Source organism: Brassica rapa, chromosome A01 (assembly GCF_000309985.2).
Source record: "Brassica rapa cultivar Chiifu-401-42 chromosome A01, CAAS_Brap_v3.01, whole genome shotgun sequence".
In the NCBI taxonomy this organism is placed as follows: domain Eukaryota; kingdom Viridiplantae; phylum Streptophyta; class Magnoliopsida; order Brassicales; family Brassicaceae; genus Brassica; species Brassica rapa.
This window is the reverse complement of record NC_024795.2, coordinates 3,027,816-3,043,417: the sequence shown is the minus strand read 5'-3', so window position 1 is coordinate 3,043,417 and position 15,602 is coordinate 3,027,816. Positions and strand designations below refer to the sequence as shown.

The 15,602-nt window shown below is 39.7% G+C and overlaps 4 protein-coding genes across 5 annotated transcripts; 2 read left to right on the top strand and 2 right to left on the bottom strand.

Moving 5' to 3' along the window:
• Positions 1 to 159: 159 nt before the first annotated feature.
• On the top strand, positions 160 to 1,235 carry LOC103851744. 2 transcript variants are annotated; one of them, XM_033280010.1, is made up of 2 exons: positions 160 to 703; positions 943 to 1,229. In XM_033280010.1, the coding sequence occupies exons 1-2, from the start codon at positions 428 to 430 to the stop codon at positions 1,084 to 1,086; spliced, it is 420 nt and encodes a 139-aa protein (XP_033135901.1). In that variant the 5' UTR covers positions 160 to 427; the 3' UTR covers positions 1,087 to 1,229. The 2 variants fall into 2 exon arrangements, with proteins under 2 accessions (XP_033135901.1, XP_009126869.1); XM_009128621.3 differs by having other exon boundaries at positions 389 to 703; positions 958 to 1,235.
• A 243-nt stretch (positions 1,236 to 1,478) lies between these two features.
• LOC103851729 (early endosome antigen 1) lies at positions 1,479 to 8,590 on the top strand. The gene is made up of 9 exons (XM_033279269.1): positions 1,479 to 1,718; positions 2,002 to 2,094; positions 2,295 to 6,047; positions 6,147 to 6,933; positions 7,010 to 7,656; positions 7,755 to 7,896; positions 7,980 to 8,061; positions 8,142 to 8,261; positions 8,363 to 8,590. Exons 2-8 carry the CDS (start codon positions 2,044 to 2,046, stop codon positions 8,242 to 8,244), a joined length of 5,565 nt encoding a protein of 1,854 aa, XP_033135160.1. The 5' UTR covers positions 1,479 to 1,718; positions 2,002 to 2,043; the 3' UTR covers positions 8,245 to 8,261; positions 8,363 to 8,590.
• Positions 8,591 to 9,216: 626 nt separating this feature from the next.
• LOC103851712 (probable xyloglucan glycosyltransferase 5) lies at positions 9,217 to 12,632 on the bottom strand. The gene is made up of 6 exons (XM_009128593.3): positions 12,213 to 12,632; positions 11,363 to 12,082; positions 10,976 to 11,284; positions 10,617 to 10,907; positions 10,429 to 10,542; positions 9,217 to 10,115 (listed from the first exon to the last, which is right to left on the bottom strand). The coding sequence occupies exons 2-6, from the start codon at positions 12,080 to 12,082 to the stop codon at positions 9,471 to 9,473; spliced, it is 2,079 nt and encodes a 692-aa protein (XP_009126841.2). The 5' UTR covers positions 12,213 to 12,632; the 3' UTR covers positions 9,217 to 9,470.
• Positions 12,633 to 14,262: 1,630 nt separating this feature from the next.
• Positions 14,263 to 15,568, bottom strand: LOC108869437 (UDP-galactose/UDP-glucose transporter 7-like). Its single transcript, XM_033280008.1, has 3 exons — positions 15,031 to 15,568; positions 14,793 to 14,936; positions 14,263 to 14,700 (listed from the first exon to the last, which is right to left on the bottom strand). The coding sequence occupies exons 1-3, from the start codon at positions 15,184 to 15,186 to the stop codon at positions 14,572 to 14,574; spliced, it is 429 nt and encodes a 142-aa protein (XP_033135899.1). The 5' UTR covers positions 15,187 to 15,568; the 3' UTR covers positions 14,263 to 14,571.
• Positions 15,569 to 15,602: the final 34 nt, after the last annotated feature.

Sequence of the window (15,602 nt, the reverse complement as noted above, 5' to 3'; positions counted from 1 at the left end):
TGATTTGTTAAAAAAAAAAAACTAGACAGATTTGATTCTGGTTCAACAAATTATGAAACATATGCTCCATATGCTATCACATCTGCTATATAATAAACGAAGAAGAATATATTTCTTGCAACCTAACATATGCTATCATATCTTCTATATAAAAAACGAAGAATAATTTATATCTCCCTACGTACAGTACATATGCTCCATATTCAATCATATCTGCTATATAATAAACGAAGAAGAATATAAATGTATCGCTATCATGCGTTGAATTAGTTTAAGAGGTCTTATCATGATGCGATGGCAATGGGATACTTAAATGGGCCTCGTAAAATCAGCCCATTGGATCTTTCGGGTAAAATAACCCGACCCAACATGATTATCTCTTCTTTGCGAACTCTTTGTCAATCGTTGGTTGAAAGAACAAAAATTAATGGCGAGACTCCTCGTCTCTATCCCTATGCAAACAGCAGCCTTGTCGGCGTTTTCTCAGCCTCGATTTCCTCCGCCGGCGAGCAATTTCGTCGATGGAGAGGCGGAGAGATTATGTCTTAACCGGAGAATCAGAGACTGTTCTGTGGTGGCGCGAGCAGGGCCCAGTACGAGTAGCTACTTGCTCGCGTTCGCTATTCCCGCTACTCTTATCGCCGCCACTGTTTTCACTTCAGCCAAAATCGCTGATAAGCTCGACGATGACTTCCTCGAGGATGTAAGATTGCCGTTTCCACCGAATAAAATGTTTTTAGGACATCTTTGCCAGTTCTAATTCAGATACGACTTTGGTCTGGTTGTCTTAAATTAGGTCTCTCTAGAGTTTGTCTCAGTTTCGCCTATAGTGTTGCTTGGTAGAGTGCTAATAATCACTAGTACATTAGCTTTGTTCTCATCCATTTAAAAACTCACTCGTAACACTCTTGTATTTGTTCATATGGTCTGTAAAACGAACAGCGTTTATGTTTACAGATTGCGTTGAATCAAGCGATGAAAGCAGCAGAAGATGGTGAGAATGCTGAAGGGGGAAGCTCGCTGGATGATTTGATTAAGGAGCCTGTGCTTCAACGAACCCGTAAACGGCCGAAGCGTGAAGTTTAAGCAATACACACTTACGCTTCTTCCATTCAATGATCCGATGACTGTGTAATAATATGTTGTGCTTTGTATTAAGGATTGTAGCCTTTTTGGTCACATTTATAGTTGTGGTTACTAAAAAATATATATAATTTGATTATTTAAAATCAGATGATGAATCAAATGCCCCGTGACACACCCTAAATCAAAGAGCTGAAACAATGACATACTTCTCAAGCTTCCAGCAGCGTGCTCGCCGAACGAGCTTTCTTCTGCGGTAAATGTATAACAATGGAAAAAGTAGAAGGGTATAGTTGTTATATAGCTTTAGATTAATTAGTTACTGGACCGTGTGGGTAATGATTATGAACCGTCTTTAATTGGGCTTTGAGGCCCATTTTAGAGCGTTCGTTTACCAGATTGTTTTGATGAACTTTGAGAAGAAGTTGTGTAAAATTTTTGCTCTCTTCCTTTCAAATCGACGACGACGTCTGTGTGAGATTGGAATCGCGTCGCGTTCTCATTCTTTGTTTCCCTTTCGTTTTCAAACGTACAAAGACACACCAGCCAGCTAAAAAGGCCAATTTGCGTTAGATCCAAGGAGAGAGAGAAAGCGACGTAATAGATTTTCAAGCAAATTGTTCGAACGATCGAAGGTATGTTTTTAGCTCAGTTTCGTTAGCATATTAATCGAATTTCTTTGTGAAATTTGATCTCCTATCGCGGCTGTGTGTTAGGTTTCAATTGAATCTCTGTAGATTAGTTTTCCGTTTAGTTGCCTCACGATCTGGCTCTGTTGCTATTTTCCAATGCCCAAGCCTTTTTTGTTTGTTTTAATTTCGTGTTATTCGAAAAACATTTTTTTTTATTGTGTCGGTGCTCTGTAATATCATTATAAGTTTCTGATATTAACTCCGTCGGATATTTTTCCTTCATCAGAAGGTACAAAACCATGGTGGGAGTAAGAGCAGAGTGAATCGAATGGATAAGAAGAAGAATCGTGCTGATCCACTCGCTGCTGGGCGACAGAAGGTTTGTTTCACTTTCTTTAAGCTTTAGCTCTATTAGAATTTATGCATATTTTCTTTATTATCAACATATGTGTTAGTGATAAGAGAGGATTCTACTGTTTCTTCCAAGTTTATACTTGATAGCGTATAAATTTGATTGCTTGTTTTTTCTTCTTGCGTTGGTTAATTAATCGCTGAGTTTTTTTTTAACTTCATTTTCAGCTTCAACAGTTTCGTCAAAAGAAGGCTGACAAAAGCACTGATCATAAAAAGGACCCCAAGGGCAGTACAAGCCAAGGAAAATCCTCCAAAAAATCTGGTAAGAAGCATGAGCCTAAACCTGACACTGGTGGTGTCAGTGACGAGGCAGAAGCTCCGTCTGATGTGGCTGTAGGAGGAGCTTCATCTCATGTGAATATTGGTGAGGAGGCTGTTGATCCTCCACTGACTTCTGTAAGTGCAGCAGCTAACAGTGATGTTTCAGTTGACACGCTTCAGCCAGGAAACACCACAGCAACTTCTGACACCAGTGGTGTCAGTGACGAGGCAGAAGCTCCGTCTGATGTGGCTGTAGGAGGAGCTTCATCTCATGTGGATATTGGTGAGGAGGTTGTTGATCCTCCACCGACTTCTGTAAATGCAGCAGCTAACAGTGATGTTTCAGTTGACACGCTTCAGCCAGGAAACACCACAGCAACCTCTGACACTAGTGGTGTCAGTGATGAGGCAGAAGCTCGGTCTGATGTGGCTGTAGGAGGAGCTTCATCTCATGTGGATATTGGTGAGGAGGCTGTTGATCCTCCACCGACTTCTGTAAATGCAGCAGCTAACAGTGATGTTTCAGTTGACACGCTTCAGCCAGGAAACACCACAGCAACCTCTGACACTAGTGGTGTCAGTGATGAGGCAGAAGCTCGGTCTGATGTGGCTGTAGGAGGAGCTTCATCTCATGTGGATATTGGTGAGGAGGCTGTTGATCCTCCACCGACTTCTGTAAATGCAGCAGCTAACAGTGATGTTTCAGTTGACACGCTTCAGCCAGGAAACACCACAGCAACTTCTGATAGTGGAGATGAACCGAGAAAAGAAGTAGCGAATTCCGAAAATGATATCAGCGTAGCATTGTCCACGGAAGAAGGGAATGTGAAGAGTATCGACATTGGAGCGGCTGGCGCAGTAGATTCTTTGACGTCTGACCCTGCAGATACCGAGAAGAGAGTTACTCATGTGGATGTTGGTGAGGAGGCAGAAGCTCCGTCTGATGTGGCTGTAGGAGGAGCTTCATCTCATGTGGATATTGGTGAGGAGGTTGTTGATCCTCCACCGACTTCTGTAAATGCAGCAGCTAACAGTGATGTTTCAGTTGACACGCTTCAGCCAGGAAACACCACAGCAACTTCTGATAGTGGAGATGAACCGAGAAAAGAAGTAGCAAATTCCGAAAATGATATCAGCGTAGCATTGTCCACGGAAGAAGAGAATGTGAAGAGTATCGACATTGGAGCGGCTGGCGCAGTAGATTCTTTGACGTCTGACCCTGCAGATACCGAGAAGGGAGTTACACATGACGATGCAGAGGAGTCCCTTGTGGCCCTACGATCTGAGTTACAAAAGAGATCTAATGAACTTGAACAATCAGAACAGAGGTTATTATCTACTAGAGAGAAGCTTAGCATAGCTGTTGCAAAAGGAAAAGGTCTGATTGTTAACCGTGACAATCTCAAGCAGTTGTTGGCCGAAACCTCTGCTGAACTTCAGAGGTGCTCAGAGGAACTGAGTTTGAAGGACACAAAGCTTAAGGAAGTAGAAGTAAAGCTTAAGACTTATACAGAGGCAGGTGAACGTGTGGAGGCTTTAGAATCTGAGCTTTCTTACATCCGAAACTCAGCTACTGCACTTCGAGAATCCTTTCTTCTCAAAGACTCTCTGCTTCACAGAATTGAAGAAATTTTGGAAGATTTGGATCTCCCAGAGCATTTTCATGCTCAAGATATACTCGACAAGGTGGAGTGGCTAGCAAGATCAGCTAACGGCAGCTCTTTACGCCCCTCTGATTGGGATCAGAAGGGTTCTGATGGAGGTGCTGGATATGTTCCCTCTGAACCCTGCAGGGAGGATGGTCAAACTGGCACAAGTTCTGAGAATAACTTAAGGATCAAATTCGAGGAACTCCAAGGGAAGTTTTATGGATTGGCTGAACATAATGAAATGCTGGAGCAGTCCTTGATGCACAGGAATAATTTAATTCAGAGATGGGAAGCGCTCCTAGGGAATATTGATATGCCTCTACAGCTGAAGTCCATGGAAGTGGAAAACAAGATCGAGTGGCTTGCAAGTACAATATCAGAGGCTGCACATGAGAAGTATACTCTCCAGCAGAAGATTGATAACCTTGAAGTCTATTGTCAATCACTAACTGCTGATTTGGAAGTCTCACAAAAGCAAGTAAGTGACGTCGAGGCAAATCTTCGATCTGTTGATCATGAGAGGATAAGTCTTTCTGAAAGATTTGAAACTCTGAATGGGCATCAAGATAATCTTTCTGCGAGGGCCACTCACCTTGAAGTTGAGAATGAGGAACTGAAGAATCAAGTTAAAGATCTGCATGGAAAATTGGTTGAGAAACTTGGGAATGAAGAACAACTTCAGACTCTTGAAGGAGACCTATTGAGTTTGAGAGACACGATTACTGATGTTATAGAGGAAGATGGCTTGCAGGATTTGGCTGTAGCAAGTAATTCTGAGACCTTGGATGTACTTCTGAGAAAGCTGATAGACTATTATAAGAACTTGGTTAAATCTAGTTTGCCACGTGAAAGAGATGATAGCTTCTGTGAAACTCGTTCATCAAATGCTGATGTTAGAAGCGGAGAGTCATTGGGTACACATGAAGCAACTTCTCATGGGCACCATCCTGAAAATATAGTCGAAGCAGCAAGTAGAGACATAACAGTGGTAGAGTCGCCTGATGTAGCTTCCCTAACAAAAGATCTGGATGAAGCACTGCGTGTTCAGAAGCTGGTGAGGGAAGAAAGGGATTTGTACATGGAAAAACAGCAATCCTTGATTGCTGAAAATGAGGCACTTGATAAGAAAATCATAGAACTGCAGGAGTTCCTTAAACAAGAAGAGCAGAAGTCAGCTTCTGCAAGAGAGAAGTTAAACGTAGCTGTCAGGAAAGGGAAAGCTTTGGTCCAACAAAGGGATAGCCTGAAACAAACTATTGAGGAGATGAACGCTGAGCATGGTCGCCTAAAATCAGAGGTTATCAAACGAGACGAAATGCTTTTGGAAAATGAAAAGAAATTTAGGGAGTTGGAATCTTACACTGTGAGGGTAGAAGTCCTAGAGTCCGAGTGCCAATTGTTGAGAAATCATTTGCAAGAAACAGAAAATATTCTGCAGGAAAGAAGTGATACGTTGAGCATGACGTTGAACGCGTTGAATCACATTAATATTGGTGATGAAGGTGACAGATATGACCCTGTTCTGAAGCTTCAACGGATCTCGCAACTGTTTCAGAATATGAGTACTGCTGTGTCTTCTGCTGAGCAGGAATCAATAAAATCTAGAAGAGCAGCTGAGTTACTACTTGCTGAGGTGAACGAGGTTCAAGAGAGAAACGATAGTATGCAAGAGGAGCTATCAAAATGTACCTATGAAATTGAGCAACTTTCCAGAGAGAAGGATGCAGCGGAGGCTGCAACAGTTGAAGCCATATCACGTTTTGAAAATTTGTCAATGGTCAACATTGAAGAAAAGAAGAAGCTATGTGATCAGGTGTTGTCCGTTGGAACTAATGTGAACAGTCTGAGGAAAATAGTCGCAGGTACAAACAGTTGCCTAGCTGATATCTTCACCATGAATGAAGAGTTTCTGCATCATCTGAAGGCAAATATGGAATCATGTGCAAAGCAAACTGGTACTAATTTGTCTGGCTGGCCTCAAGGTAGCAAAGGGAATTTTGTAGACAAGGTACTTTAGAACCTTTTAACACCTTACTATGGTATACTTTCAAAGGTTTCTCTGCCAGACTACCACTGACTGTTTCTGAATATTTTTTCCCCTTCTCAGGAAATCTTTTCACGCTTGAGTGCTGCCTTGTCCAACGTCAACTTGCATGAAAATTCAAATGCTGGAAACATTACGGAAATTTGTGGTTCTCTCTCGCGAAACCTTGATCAGTTTGTGGCAGATGTTAGCCATCTCGAAGAGAATGTAAGCAAGCACTTGGCATCATGGCAAGAACAGGTCAACACTGTATCCACCAGTATTGATACCTTTTTCAAGTCAATAGGAACAGGAACAGACTCAGAAATTGCTGCTTTGGGTGAAAAAGTTTCCTTGCTTCATGGAGCATGTTCCAGCGTGTTGGCGGAAATTGAAAGCCGTAAGGCCGAACTGGTTGGAAACGACAATTTCAACATGAGCCTCCATCAAGTAGAAGAGGATTTTTCGTCCATGGAGTCTGTCAGGGCCATGGTAAGTAGGGTATCATCAGCCGTTAAAGAGCTTGTTGTAGCAAATGCTGAGACTGTGGAAAGAAATGAAAAGGAGATGAAGGTTATCATTGCCAATTTGCAAAGGGAGCTGCACGAAAAGGACATCCAAAATGACAGGATGTGCAATGAACTTGTGGGTCAAGTTAAGGAAGCCCAGGCCGGTGCTAAAATCTTTGCAGAAGATCTTCAATCTGCAAGTGCCCGGATGCATGATATGCAAGACCAGCTGAGTATTTTGGTGCGGGAACGGGATTCTTTGAAGAGGAGAGTAAAGGAGCTGCAAGAAGGGCAGGCCTCACAGTCAGAGTTACAGGAGAAGGTCACATCGCTTAGCAACCTTCTTGCTGCAAAAGACCAAGGTCAAATTTTCAAACTATAAACCTTTTTCTTTTTCCACCGTCACACATATAGCTAATACATAATTGCTTGCTGCAGAAATCGAGGCATTAATGCAAGCGCTTGACGAGGAAGAGTCTCAGATGGAGGATCTGAAACACAGGGTTACTGAATTAGAACAGGAAGTGCAACAGAAGAACCTGGATCTGCAGAAAGCTGAAGCTTCTCGTGGGAAGATTTCCAAAAAGCTATCAATTACTGTGGATAAGTTCGATGAGCTCCATCAACTCTCTGAAAATCTACTTGCTGAAATCGAGAAACTTCAACAACAAGTGCAAGATCGGGATACCGAGGTTTCTTTCTTAAGACAAGAAGTCACTAGGTGCACTAACGAGGCTCTTGTTGCTTCGCAGAAGGACACTAAGAGAGATTCCGAAGAGATCGAAGCTGTACTGTCTTGGTTCAACACAATAGCTTCACTAATTGGTCTAGAAGATTCACCTTCCACCGATGCTCAGAGTCACGTAAACCTCTACATGGAGCCACTTGAAAAAAGGATAGCGTCTATGCTATCTGAAATGGAAGAGTTACGGCTGGTGGGACAAAGCAAGGATTCGTTGCTTGAAGCAGAGAGGAGTAGAGTGGCTGAGCTCAGACAGAAAGAAGCAGCTCTTGAGAGAATACTACATGAGAAGGAATCGCAACCAAACATGTCAACGTCCGAGATCGTTGAAGTGGAACCTCTGGTAAGATTAGAGCTTGCTGGATAATTTCACCATTCCAGATGCTGCCTCAAATCGATGACATTTCAAATTGGTTTTTGTTTTTTTCTCTGGTATTGCAGATAAATAAGCGGACGACAAGTGGAGCATCGATCCCATCTCAAGTTCGGAGTTTGCGTAAAGGAAACAACGATCAAGTCGCCATTAGTATAGATGCAGATCAACCTGATGAAAGCCTGAGCTTAGAAGATGACGATGATAAAGGTAAGTAAACTTGTCCCTTAATGTTAACTTTAGTTAATCGCTTACACATTCTCTTCATAACCTACCCTCTGTTTTTTTTTTAGCTCATGGATTTAGATCGCTCACCACGTCAAGAGTCGTTCCAAGATTCACAAGACCAGTGACAAACATGATCGATGGTTTATGGTCAGGCTCTCTCCATTTTGTTTGATTGGTAATTCACAGTTTCGGTCTCTAATGAAACAACTGACATTTTCTGTTTTCAGGGTATCGTGTGACCGGACGCTTATGAGACAACCTGCATTACGGTTAGGGATAATGATATACTGGGCCATACTGCATGCTCTTTTGGCTAGTTTCGTCGTCTAACGAAAACTTTTAATCTCGTAAGCTCATTACTAACTTTTATTTTCTCAAATCAAATAGCAAACAGAAGCTTCTCCATTTTTCTAAGCTCTAATACGTGTTTTAATTACATCGTTCGTAGGTGGTTTATTCGCTATGGAGCAGGCTCAGAGTGGTCACTATATGTTTTTTGTTGGTCTTGATATTCATTGTTTAGCTTTTTATTAACCAAGCAAACGGTGGTTTCGCCATTTTTTTATTGATCAGAATCACATGCTGCTTGGCTTTACAACCGAATAAGTAAAGAGTTTTATGCATTAGCTGTTGAAATATATTAGACAAAGACTATATATGATTGTTCATTTTTTCCCTTTGTTTTTTAACGCAAAATGGACGATACAAGATGAGAATATTACAGAAGTCGTGGAAGGTCTTCGACGTCGGGATGTGGTCAAAAGGAGTTGGTTAATATATTTTACTCTTTCACCCTTTTACCACCGTTAAAAATCCCAATATTAAGCCCAACTAATACAAGCCACTGACCAGGTTTTCATGTTACTCTTGCAAGTACTCATAAGAAAATTTAAATATAAAGAGAGACTTTGGGCATGACCACAAATAATGAAGCCAACAAAAAGTAAAAGAGACAAGATCATGATCCTAGTTCGGTCCCAAATCCACCACATTGAAACTAGTTCGGTCCCATCCCTCACTTCCACATCATTCAATTGATTGTTATCATGTGACGTAAACCCCTCTCAACTCTCTCTGCAACACAACTTTACATGCTTCTTCTCATTCCACTTTTCTCTGCCGACACCTTTTAGCACCACGTTTCTTCACTTTTCACCGACACTAAGCTGAGAAATTCCTCAAGGTCAGAAACCATTAAATGGTCTCTCACACTTGTCTTGTTCCATTCTAGACAGAAACTGGTTATAGTTAGTTATTTTACAGTTAACAGTCTCTGCAGGTGATTTGAACATGAATCTTGCATTGATTCAAGACAAAAGCTCTTTTTTTAACTGCCAACAACATGTTTCCAACTTTACAGATATTGTATACATTCATGAATCTCTCGTCTCTCACACACTCTATCCCTAACAATTTGAGTAATCAAACAAACATAAAACAAACAAACAAACATGAAAAGAAATTAAATGCCTACCAACTACGGTTCCAACAAATCTCATTATAGAGAAATCAAACTCCACTGATTTATTTGACTCCAGTTACTGAATCTGTTTTCTTCAACTCATCTGCTCGCCAATGAGGTCAAGACCCACGAGAAGAAACGTGACACCTTGGAACATCAAGAAGTAGAAATGCACTCCTTGAGCCGCCAAGAGACTCCTAACCGCTGCAGTGAGCAAAAGAAAGGCTAACGCTAGCTCCTTGTGGTATATCTTGTTGATTTTCTTAACAGGCTTCTTTGCAACCGCTTGTTTCTGCTCCTCGAGTTGGTTCAGCTCCAAAAGCTCGCTGTCTGAAACTCCCCTAAGCAGCTGGCTTCTCTTGCTTGGCGTTTCTTTCTCGGTGATGGATAAAAGATCTGACTCTGATGATCTTCCGGCCTTCTTTGTGACTATCCACTCGTAAGAGCTCCCTAACTGGAATAGTCCCGAGACCATGGCGTTGAACTTGGTGACAGACATTGTGTTCTCGAACAAGAGGTAAGGGACGATGAAAGGGAAGGATTTTGGAGATGGGAGGAGGTTGAGGAATGACATGAAGACAGGTATGTAGCATATGACCCAAACGGGGAGCTCAGCTTCTGGTACAAACATGGTGAGAGGAAGGATTATGCAGAACAGTGTGAAGGAGTAGAAAGGAAGTATGAGTTTCCTTAGAAGGAAGAAGAGTAGTATCAGATTCGCTTTCTTCCATATTGCTATCTGCAATAAGAAAGAATGTGAAACAGTCAACACAATGATCAAAAACTATATTCTCTTTTGTTTGCATGTTTTAGAATTTTCACACTTATTAATAAAACATACAATAAATCTTAATTATAAATGCATAGCTTTTCATGATTATCTATTTTCTATAATTCCAAACCAATAAGGATTCAAGAAGTGCAATTAATGTTTTTGAAATTTATTAGTTGATAAAATGCGTTGAAAATACAAAAAAAATATATATATCATCTTGAAACATTTTTTTTACTGATGGAGTAATCTTAGAAGGAGAAAAGAGTTGTAAAGCTACCTTAGAGGTCAAGATTGCACCAAGACAAAGGCGAAAAAGCTGCATAGGTCCTGAATGCCAACGGTGTTGCTGCTTCTTATATGCTTCATAGGACTCAGGAACTTCACAAAGGACCTGTAGATTGTTCTCGCTCATGGTTACATGAATAGAGATTTTTTTGATTAAGATGATTGATAAGAGATTAGTACCTTGACATCATTAAGATAAATGAACTTCCATCCATGGAGATGCGCACGGACTGCTATATCCATATCCTCAACAGTTGTTCTCTCAAGCCAACCACCAGATTCCTCAAGTGCTTTGATCCTCCAAACTCCAGCTGTCCCATTGAATCCAAAGAAGTTCAAGAACACGCCGCTCACTTGCTGCTCAACCTCAAAGTGGAAACACAGATTGATGTTCTGAAGACGTGTCAACAAGTTCTCGTCTTTGTTCACAAACGTCCACCTCGCTTGAACCAAACCCAACTCTGGGTTATCCTGAATATTAATCAACAAGTTAGAGATCTCTACATTTGATAATGAAACAGATGTTAATTACTACCAACCTTGAAATGAGGAACTGTTAGTTTAAGGAAGTCAGGATTAGGTTGAAAGTCCGCATCAAAGATCGCTACAAACTCGTATGCTTCCACGTAATCACAGCTCATAGCTGACTTGAGGTTACCAGCTTTATATCCAGTTCTAACCAAACGATGCCTGTAGATTATATTGACTCCCTTCTGGCTCCATTTAGCAACCTCAGCTTTAATCAACTGCTGGATGCTTTCATCGTTTGAATCATCAAGAACCTGAACCAAGATTCGATCTTTCGGCCAGTCAAGTTGACACACAGCAGATATAGACTGCTCATACACCTGAACACAACAACAACAAAAACCACATTAACAGACGAAACCGATACACAAAAAGGTCAAGAACAAGCATATACATACCTCTCTTTCATTACACATTGGTATCTGAACAAGAACCATTGGATACACATAGCCACATCCTTCAGCGTCATCGTTACGAAACGGTTCCTCATCAAACCTCGGCTTAATCTTCTTGTACTTGATCCAGAAACAGCCCAGGCAGAGAATCAAACGGTCTACAGACTGTATAAGGAACAGCACAATACAAAACTTGGAGAGAGCTTTGATTGGTGGAGCAATATAATCAGCTCTTAACCCCAACCAGCCAACGTAGACGAGATGAAGCAAGCTCTGGATCTCAAGCGTGCTAGTGGGGATGTGAAGACTCGGGCTCTCGAAGTAATGCCATCCTCTGAAGTAAGCAATGATCTCAAACCCGAGAATCAGTAAGGAGAGAGCTAAGAAGAGCTTGATGGCTGTGAAAAGCCACCTGTCTCGGCCCAATCTCTCGGAGCCGAGAGGGTGAGTGAAGCTGAGGCGTTTCTTGATGGCACCGAGGAGAGACCAGAAGACGGTAGCGAACCAAGTGAGACAACCAACGGCTCTGTGAGCTTTGAGGAGTAGAACCCAAGTGACTTGCTTCGCGTTCTTGCCTCTGCTCTTCTCCACTGGTCTGAAGGCTGAATCTGGTCCTTGGATTTCGACGACTGAGTAGTTTGGATTCTCCATTTTGACAACAACTGGTGTTCCTTTCCTCGTGTCTTTCGCCCACCAATCTGAAAAATCCAACCTTGGAGCCATCTAAGGAAAAAAAGACAAAGTAGTTGAGTTTCTCAATGTGGTAAGGATTCAAAGAAGGAAACAGACTTTAATCTCAAAACGGAAGAAAGATTAAGCAAAACCCATTTGAGGAAAAGATTAAAAATGGCACCTTTGGAGCTCCTTGAGAGTGAGTAAATCAAATCTTGAAGAAAGGAGGAAGCTTTCTAACAGATAATGGAAGATAAAGCGAGACCCAGATCCAGGAAATCAGAAATCTAGAGACCCATTTTTGTTTTTAATATAAGAAACCAGACAGAGAAGCAGCATCCCTACAGCTCAAGCCCTCATTTATAGTGGACCTTTTTAAGAGAATGACAGAGAGAGAGAGAAAGAGATAGGTTGGTGAGAGAGAGAGTGGAGTGTCTGAGAGAGAAGAGATTTAAAATACTTGGCTTAGAGAGAAAGAGTGAGAGAGAGAGAGAGAGGAAGAAGAAAGGTATAAGTGAAGCTTGTGAGATCTGTCTTACACTTTCATGTGTGTGTTTACTTTGGTTCAGCTACTTATTATTTTGATGGCTTCAGCATGCAAATTCATCCCCTTTTTATCACACTCTTGTTACTTTCGCCAGCACTTGTCATGTCAAATAAAAATCCAGATCTTTGAGAAAAATGAAATAATATTAGGAAAATTTACTGATGTATGGACCATATATTGCCAACCATTGCTTGGCAATTCTGGGGTGAAGACAAATTCAAATTTGCGAGAGGAACTGCTTAGATTGGAACAAGTTTTAGAAGATACCAAAACGGTTTCAAGTGAATCACCTCTCTACTATTCTCACCGCTTCTTCTACGTTCTCCCCATGTCATGTTCCATGTGCTTCCATAAATATTTGATTTTATATTTTTTATACATTATTGTAAAAATCCCTTTTGAGTAGTCCATTCAAGTTATATAATTTTGTTTTATAGCAAATGCTATTAGCTTTATAATTATAACGGGAATGTTATGAAGACATACACATATGGTGGCTTTCTAACCTTTAGCGTTAATTACTAGAATGATCTATGTTTTAAGAAGAAAATATTAAAAAGATGTAGTTTTTACAATTTAAATTAGGTAATGATGATAAATTATAAACTTCAAAACAACTAGTAATGTTTATTAAATTTTGATTAGCAAAAAGTTATGGAAAATACTTAATGACAAAAATAATATGTTGTTAAACAAGTGTTAGTTGACTACTAGTGTGATATTAGTTGGAAAGAAACTTTTGGAGTATTGCCACTAATTGTGGGCCTTTTGTAAAACAAAAGTTAATGTAGAGTGGTGTGGTGTGTCTTTGACAAGAAGAGGTGTATGATTCAGTATAATGAAATAATCACACATTTTTAGATTTGTGAATTCGGAAAGTTTCAGCCGCGAGTTACTTGTCGGTGGCGAATGGCGATACTAAAGACATGCAGAACTCTAGAAGATAAGAATATTCTTTAGCATTTTTAAGGTTTTTTTACTATACGATACCTAACGTTTTACAAAAGTATTATATAAAAACGAAAAGAAAAGTAAAAGCTAAAAGACATAAGATTTTTAAAAAATTATATGTTTAGCTATAATTAACTTGATGTATTTATAATTTTATTTGGTAATAGCTTTGTTTTGTTTGAGCTGTCTACATATCGGTTCCCAAAACTAATCGTGGTGATATAGTAGTAGTTGACCACCATGTGGGGTGAAATGAAAGTTCGAATGTTTCTAATTTAAAGTCAGTAATGGCTGGTGATTGGTCAATGTAAATATATGACAGGAAAAAAACTAGATGTTTCAATAAACTACAGAATTCGTATGATTTTAATTTGAAAACTAAGTCTCTAGTAATATCACTATGACAATCTAGGTAAACAATAATTCACAAATTATTGGATGCGACACACTATATTTGATTTAGTGTGTGTTTAGAATATATCCAGTTTAGACCGGGACCATTAATCATGCATATATTAAGACGGTCGATTAGGATGATTAATAACGAGCACTTTTTAATTATGATATTCTTTGAACTATGCTATTATTTCCTTCCACATACATTGCTTTACACTCTCTAGTCTCTACTTTAGCAATATTTATTTTTCATAATTGTAATTAGTGGATACAATCAATAATTCAACATTCATTTATTTGAATAAATTTTCTCTTTTAGTTGATTACAGTTTTTTTTTTAAATCTTTTATGTAAGTTTTTAAAATGTTTGTCAACTACTCCAAAGTAGCGCATCCGTGGTTTTGTTTATTTGCGTTGCCAATATAAATTTATTTTTTCGGTAGTAAGTCTTCAAAATCATGTAGATTGCACAACACTGTTTTTAACCAATCTAAGAAAATAATTTGTTCGTCTATGTACGTACCATAGTGTAGGAGTATTACAAATATAACTTTTTACACAAAGACATATTTGATGTGCAAACCGAATCGGACCAGAAATTCTCATTTTTTTGTGAGCTTCTAAATCAGTCAGTAGCTTAGCCGGTTTAGCCTTTTTCTGTCGGTACTTGGCGTAAGAGTACCACACACCACCAGCTGTGTTGACCACTAAAGCGGACACGTTCAAACTTCAAAGCATGTACTTCAACACCACCCAAGAGGACAAAACCTAACGTCTGGGCAGTCAAAGATAATAAGAGTGAGAAAGTGATTACTAAGACTTGACAATCAAGATACTAGCCAAATGAGAGAGAGTATATATACTCACGGTGGAACCAACGCCTTTGAGGACACCAACGATGGTTGTAGTTATTGCAGAGTTCACAATGGTGCAAAGAAACATTGTGAAGTTGAGTACAATCCTCATAACCAGTGAAAGAACAAGAATCACCAAGAACGGCAAGTAAGAACACTGTCCAAGAATATAAAATAGTTTTGACATTTGAGGAGCATAGTTTAGTTTCTGTGAAAAGCCAATCAGATTGAAAAAGTAAAAAGTCTCTGACCTTTGCAAGTAATAGCGATATAGAGTTTGGAAACTCGGAAGTAGCTATGATGAGGAATGACAAAAATGGAAGGGAAAGGAAGCTGTTATAGAACATTATCTCGATCGAGGAAACCCCATCTTGTGCACCAGACTTCTCTACCAGCACGAGGTACATGGTCTGCAAGCAACGAGGCGTAAAAAAATCTTTGTTATAGCATATGGTTAATAGGACTGATGCAAGAGAACCTAGAGAAGGAAACCTACCTGGAAAAAGACAGATGTTAAAGCCAGTGCCGTGCGAAGGGTTTTAGGGGATTAAGACAAATTTTAAAAATAAATTTATATACAACTATAAAAAAAAATTTCTAATACGATATCACCTTCGCGAAATACATAAGTTTAACAGTTACAAGAATAAGTTTATTACGTAAATATGCTATGTTATGTCCTATAAAAAAAGTATATGGATTTAGAAATTGAGTTATTCGATTTTCGTGGAAAATTTTTTTAGAAATAAATTTAAGCAAATAAACTAGAAATTATTTTAAATTTTGGGACCCTAGAAAACGTAATATTATTCGGGGGCCTAAG

Excerpts from the sequence above, each read along its gene's own strand:
- LOC103851729 (XM_033279269.1), top strand. The coding sequence starts at position 2,044 with ATGGATAAGAAGAAGAATCGTGCTGATCCACTCGCTGCTGGGCGACAG. Across the intron at positions 2,095-2,294 it reads TCGCTGCTGGGCGACAGAAG|CTTCAACAGTTTCGTCAAAA; the intron begins GTTTGTTTCACT and ends CTTCATTTTCAG. Across the intron at positions 6,934-7,009 it reads TCTTGCTGCAAAAGACCAAG|AAATCGAGGCATTAATGCAA; the intron begins GTCAAATTTTCA and ends TGCTTGCTGCAG.
- LOC103851744 (XM_033280010.1), top strand. The coding sequence starts at position 428 with ATGGCGAGACTCCTCGTCTCTATCCCTATGCAAACAGCAGCCTTGTCG. Across the intron at positions 704-942 it reads ACGATGACTTCCTCGAGGAT|CGTTTATGTTTACAGATTGC; the intron begins GTAAGATTGCCG and ends TAAAACGAACAG.
- LOC103851712 (XM_009128593.3), bottom strand. The coding sequence starts at position 12,082 with ATGGCTCCAAGGTTGGATTTTTCAGATTGGTGGGCGAAAGACACGAGG. Across the intron at positions 11,285-11,362 it reads CAATGTGTAATGAAAGAGAG|GTGTATGAGCAGTCTATATC; the intron begins GTATGTATATGC and ends TGTTGTGTTCAG. Across the intron at positions 10,543-10,616 it reads TTTATCTTAATGATGTCAAG|GTCCTTTGTGAAGTTCCTGA; the intron begins GTACTAATCTCT and ends AACAATCTACAG.
- LOC108869437 (XM_033280008.1), bottom strand. The coding sequence starts at position 15,186 with ATGTACCTCGTGCTGGTAGAGAAGTCTGGTGCACAAGATGGGGTTTCC. Across the intron at positions 14,937-15,030 it reads TATCGCTATTACTTGCAAAG|TGTTCTTACTTGCCGTTCTT; the intron begins GTCAGAGACTTT and ends ATTCTTGGACAG. Across the intron at positions 14,701-14,792 it reads TCAAAGGCGTTGGTTCCACC|ACGTTAGGTTTTGTCCTCTT; the intron begins GTGAGTATATAT and ends TTGACTGCCCAG.